The sequence below is a fragment of the Palaemon carinicauda genome, chromosome 44, assembly GCF_036898095.1.
Source record: "Palaemon carinicauda isolate YSFRI2023 chromosome 44, ASM3689809v2, whole genome shotgun sequence".
NCBI lineage: Eukaryota > Metazoa > Arthropoda > Malacostraca > Decapoda > Palaemonidae > Palaemon > Palaemon carinicauda.
The window spans coordinates 25,182,250-25,188,249 of record NC_090768.1 but is presented as its reverse complement, the minus strand read 5'-3'; the positions used below and the strand labels follow the sequence as shown (position 1 = coordinate 25,188,249).

Below are 6,000 nucleotides of genomic sequence, written 5' to 3'. Positions count from 1 at the left end.
ACACAGCATGTCTGCACACCTCTCCGTTTATTCTAGAAAGAGAAAGCAAAGCATTTAAAAATCTGAAATTTGAGATGCAACTAGCTATAATTACCTTGTTAAATTTTAACAGCCATTCCAGCTTCCCTGAAGTCATACTTCTACTATAGGACGAGGGTTTGTATTTTTGTAAGAACAAATTATTTTATAGCTTTTTCTACCTTTCAATACAGTACACTGTATGACAATTATGCCTAATCATAAATTCAGATAGAGAATAATTTCAATACAATTAATAGATTATTTGGTCAGGTACATAAAATGACACATAATATACATTACTTTTTTATAGTAGTACTTTTTATAGTTTATGTAACAAAGTTGATCATACAGATATGAATCATGAAAATATAACATTCATATCTTGTCAATTTAAAATGAAGAGCAATCAATCACTTAAGTTTGTTGCTAAAATATTCAAACGAATTCTTTGACTCCACATCTTAATGCTAATATACAAAAATATATTAATACTATATGAACTCACAAAATATTAAAATAATCAGAATCGTATGAGATAACGCCATCTCACCACTACCTGATACAGCTGTAGCTTTTAAATGCAGGGGAGGTAAAAGCTCCAAGGCAGTCCACAGCTACTGCTTTGTCCTCTACAGGCGAATGGATTTTAATTTGCCGCATGTGTGTGTCTCTCCCATTCTGGTGGTTGGAAAGTACTGCAATTTGTACCATATAAGTTCGAATTGGTCGGTCATGGATATCTTTGAGCGGAATTAAAAGCCAACCTGTAGGCTCATGTAGATCTACTACTTCAATTTCTTGGAGATCATTGAAATGTGTGCCACATCTGATAGATATCCTGGGAGAAATAAGGTATATTTTTAACTGACAAGCAAATACAGTACAGGGAAATAATGTATATTTTTCATTAACATAAAAATACATCTTATAACAAACTTAATTACATCAAGTACGAAAATCTATGTAAGGTTATTAATAAAAGCATTGCCTTGTATATTATTATTAATGCACAATACCTGCCCAATTCTTTCCCCTGTAAGGGTAAATGACAAAATTATTTTCATATGAACAAGTTAAAAGCAAACTATGGACAAATAAATTGTGTAATAATCAGTGAGAAAGTTGCAATGCTTTAAATCCCAATTTTCCCCAAAAAATATTTTTCAAACATTTAGTCATTAAATCATAGCTATCTTAGTCAATTTTAAGTTAACTGTAAGCTATGTACAAAATACTGATATCACTATTGTAAACAGGATCTCAACCATCAAGTCACTAGAAAAAAATTACATAACAGTTCCTTTAACAAGATTAAACATACATTGGTATGATAAACTTATACAATATTACCTCACACACTCCCTCTTTTACTACTAATGGGATAAAGGCTTCCACTGTCTTGGGGTAGAGTTCTCTTGCTTGAGGGTACAAACGAGCACACACTTCTATCTTATTTCTCTTGTTTTTTAAACGTTTATAGTTTATATATGAAAGATCTATTTTCATGTTGCTGCTGTTCTTAAAATATTTACCCCAAGGGAAGAAAAAAGATAAAACCAGCCCGGCATTCTAACCTCTCACATTCTAATCTTATTTTGCAACTGATATCTTGGACAAGATGGTAGGCTTGCTTAAACATCCCGCTGAGAAGCTACCACCAGTCCAAGAGTAAATGTATCGAGGGACTAGTAGATATACTCCCACAGATAGTGGGAAGAGGAAGTTGTATGGCATTTTCAGACTCCTGCGTAAAGACTTGTGCCACCGACAAGGTCTTCATACTCTCACGCCATGGATAGTCCTTCCATCCCCTAACTGGTTGTAGAGTAGGCATGTCTGATCATCTCACAAAGTCAGAATGAAAGTATTATTGGATGTCGGATATCTTCTTCATCATACCAATGCTGCGGAAGTCTCTGGTGCTTCAGCCTGAAGCGCTTCAAGTAGTGTCATAGTGCCCTCACAGGACAGAAAAGCAAGTAATCTCATGGCCTGCTACTTATTGTAGATAAGAAATAGAGGACTTGAACTTGGAGCCGTGAACATCTGGGCTCTGGGGCTTTACCACAAACTCAGGAACAAAGACAAAGGAGACCTTCCATCCTTCTGAATGACTCATGACATACGAAATACCATGCAGCTTGCCTACTCTTTGCTGAGGCTATGGCTAGAAGAACAGTCTTGAGAGTCAGATCCCTATCTAATGCCATTCTCAAGGGCTCATATGGGGCTGGATTGAGAGATCCAAGGACTTGAGTATGTCCCATTCAGGGGGTTTGAGTTCCTAGAAAAGGCAGAACTGTTCAAAGCTCCTCGAGTACAGTATTGACAATTACCAAAGAGGAAGAACTTAAGACCTTCAGTCTGAAAACCTGGCTCAAGGCTGAGCGATAGCCTTCCACCACAGAGAGAGAGAGGAGCTTGTCTCAGTTAGATGAGGAAATCAATAATCAATTTTAGAAAAGCTCCTATGACAGCAATTGCAGAAGATGGCCAACTTACCCTGATAGACGGCTGCAGAGGATCTTTGCAGGATCTTAACCATAAAAGAAACCCTTTCTGGTACAACTCAGGAACATAAGTGATGGACTACCCTTAAATCTGCACTCTTTGGTGTAGATGCAACAGTTCCTCCTTTACTTAAACCAGATGACTCTGTCACTCACTGTCCAAAGGAAAAGGCAACCCTGTTGGCTGATGTTTTTGACAGTAAACAGAGTAATGAAAAACTCAAACTTCCTCATTCCTGTTTTCCTGAAGCTAAACTAACTAGTTTAGTTTTCAATCTCGTGACATTAATGCTCTGTTAAGGACCTTGATGCTTATGGAGGTGTAGACCCAAATGGCATTTTTCCTTTGTTTTTTAGAAAGACAGCAGGTTTCTTAGCTCCAAAGTTATCTGTTATTTTGTGCAAGTTAGCAAGAAGAGGAGCTTTTAGCACTTGTTGGAGAATTGGTAATGTTACTCCTCTATGTAAATGTGTTTGTGGTAGCTCAAGTCCCACTGATTACCGCCCATTTTCCATAACTCCCATATCATCTAAAGTTTTTGAACGTCTTCTCGCAAAACGTCTTGATAGGTTTGCTGAAGGTAATCATCTATTCCCTAGTTTGCAATTTGGTTTTCGTAAAGGCCTTGGAGCATGTGATGCCCTTCTTACAATCTCCAATGCTGTACAGAAATCCCTTGATTATGGTCAGGAAGTTCGTATGATTGGCTTTGATTTTAGAGCTGCCTTTGACCGTGTTAATCATGAGGCCCTTGTTTTCAAACTCAAACAGTTGGGAGTGGGTGGGTCATTTCTTAGCATTATTATTGATTTTTTAAGTAATAGATCTCAAAGAGTTGTTGTTGATGGGCACCATAGTGAGTATAGGAATGTGATATCCGGTGTTCCACAGGGTAGTGTTCTTGGCCCATTACTTTTCATACTATATACACATGACATGTGGTTTGGCCTAGAAAACAAGCTTGTTGCATATGCAGATGATGCTACTCTCTTTGCATCAATTCCATCCCCTGAATGTAGATTTGGGGTTGGTGAATCCCTTAATAGAGATTTAGCTAATATTAGTGCATGGCGCAAATTATGGGGTATGAAATTAATCCTAATAAAACTCAAAGTATGATAGTAAGTAGGTCAAGGACGGTGGCTCCTCAACATCCGGATCTCAGTATTGATAATGTTTCTTTAAATTTGTATGTCTTTTAAAATTTTAGGCGTGATTCTCGACAGCAAATTTACTTTTGAGAAACACATTAGGTCTGTGTCTTCTTCAATTGCACAAAAAATTGGTAATCAATCTATTCTGAAGAAGTGTTTTAATTCTTTCATTCTACCTTGTTTTGAGTATTGTTCTCATCCTCCACAGGCAAATCACACTCTGAAGGGTTGGAGAACAGCAGGGACGAGGCAGGGCAATGACTAGACAAACCTCGTGGCAGAGACTACTCAGGGAGGACCTTACCCTCAAACGGGAAAGGTGACCACCCGAAGAAAAGAACATGCCCTGGACCTTCCTCCCTCTCCACAGGCCAAGCAAACTCAGAATGAGAGGAAACGTGGTCTTCGGCGGCAGCTGCTGCAGCAGGCAAAGGTAGGAAACTCGATCCTGGTAGAACAACGCTGGCATCAGAAGCAAGAAACTCCTCCAGCAAAAAACCTTCAAAGCCCCTTGGAGGGGATCCAATTCCACTTCTGAAGCAGCTGGTGTTTGCTTTCGCTCAGCTCCCAACTGCAGTAGCTCAACGAGGCCTTCCTTCGACGGGGACCAGCAACACCCAAAGAAGGCCAAATCTTCAAAAAGATCATCAATAGAAAAGGACCAGTATGGGAAAGGGTGGCACCGCTTTGCTAGGGAAAGCAATAGCGCCCCTTGAACCTAAGGGTTGTCCTGGGGTTAATCGGTCAACACTCCTGTCAATCGTTCCCAGGAGGAAAACGAGCAACCAGGAGTTCCAGGAAGAGATTGAGGGGTGAAAGAAGAAGTACGAGGTTTCTCCTTTGGGGTCTTGAGTCCCTCTTAAGACTTTTTACGCCGCTGTCCAAATTTCTCCCATTGCATACAAGACTGTCCTGTGCAGGCCAGACACAATGAGTGGGGGTCGGTCTTAGACATAAAAGCGCCACATTTGGGCCCCTCAGGTCCTGGACATGTCTGTATGACACCCTAAGAAGAAAAACAGTCACGTCTGAAAAGAGAAAGCAACACAATGTTAGTCAAATGGCAGTCAGATTTGGGAGGCGGAGACAGCGTCAGCTCTCAGCCAAGCCTAAAGAAAAAGTGATGAGACAACACTGGCCGGTGAGCGGGGTAGCCGGTACTAACGCCCTAACCCCCTAACTAGCGGTGGGGTAGTTACACCTAGTCTTCCAGCTTCGTCAAAAGTATATTCCCAATAAAGAGCGAAAGGGTTTGTACTTAGTGTCAGAGCAACTGAGTCCTTTACCATAGGATAGATTTACAGTGAAGCTGGAGTACAAGGCCATTAAAATTTGAAATGAGCTGTAAACAATCCAACCGATAGTTACCTGTTGGCAATGGAGAAACACTGGCTCACTGACCAACCACTTTAATTGCAACTGGGACTTAGGAGGTTGGTGATTGCAGCTAAATTTGAGTAAAGGACTCAGGTTTGTATAGTTAGGAAAAATACAAATTACTTTCAAACGTCATTTGTTCTGGCACACATACAAACCCTTGTCTTTTACCATATGAGACTCATTCTGAGGTGGGTGGAAGTCCTATTCTGTTTGGATGGAAGATTAACCTGACATGTCCATCCTCCAATGCTCTACAGCATGCAGAGTGACGGATCATTACACCTTGTGTTCCAGTGGTTATTCAAGTTGTCCAAAAAACTCGGGAATCCCTTAAGGGTATATCCTAAGATTTTCTCGGCGTACAGTAAATCTTACAAGGGAGAGAAGGAGACAGATTAGTAGGAAACATCATATCTACTGCTAACCCTATTTCTTGCCATGTAGAGAGACTTGCAATCTGGAAAGAGTTTGTCTATTACCATGATTTAATATTTATTCCTATGAGTAATTGAAGACGCTCGCTGCAGGAGGCTCCTTGATTCCAAAGAGAAAGAATGAGTGCAAGGTCAACCCAAATTCTATAGAAGACAATTGTCGGCGAAAAAGAACTACTCTGGTTGATCTTAATACATAATAGGAATAAATGTGAGGATCACACCTAAGAGTAACTGGAAGTCAACCTCTAGTCATAATTATGTGAGAACACCAGAAAGTGTAAGTATAAATGCACATGTTTAGCTATGACAGGCACTAAAGTCTCTTGTTAAAGAGAATTTACCCTTACACACTAAGGTTTAAAAAACGTATGTGACATTGAGGTGGAATAAACCACCTATTCTAGACCCCTAACAGGCTGAGCACATGCCAGTAGTCTAGTACAGTCAGTCACCCAATCAAAGGAGTATTCAGGCGTGGGTGTGTGGCCATGCCAACA

General features: G+C 40.0%; 1 protein-coding gene across 2 annotated transcripts in view; it reads right to left on the bottom strand.

Moving 5' to 3' along the window:
• Positions 1 to 313: 313 nt before the first annotated feature.
• APC10 (anaphase-promoting complex subunit 10) overlaps positions 314 to 6,000 on the bottom strand; it is a 49,783-nt gene continuing 44,096 nt past the window's right edge. For both annotated transcript variants that reach the window (XM_068366901.1, XM_068366900.1), the window contains exon 4: positions 314 to 859. In XM_068366901.1, coding sequence (XP_068223002.1) covers positions 574 to 859 — 286 coding nt within the window. In that variant the 3' untranslated portion in view covers positions 314 to 573. The remainder of the gene's footprint in view (positions 860 to 6,000) is intronic.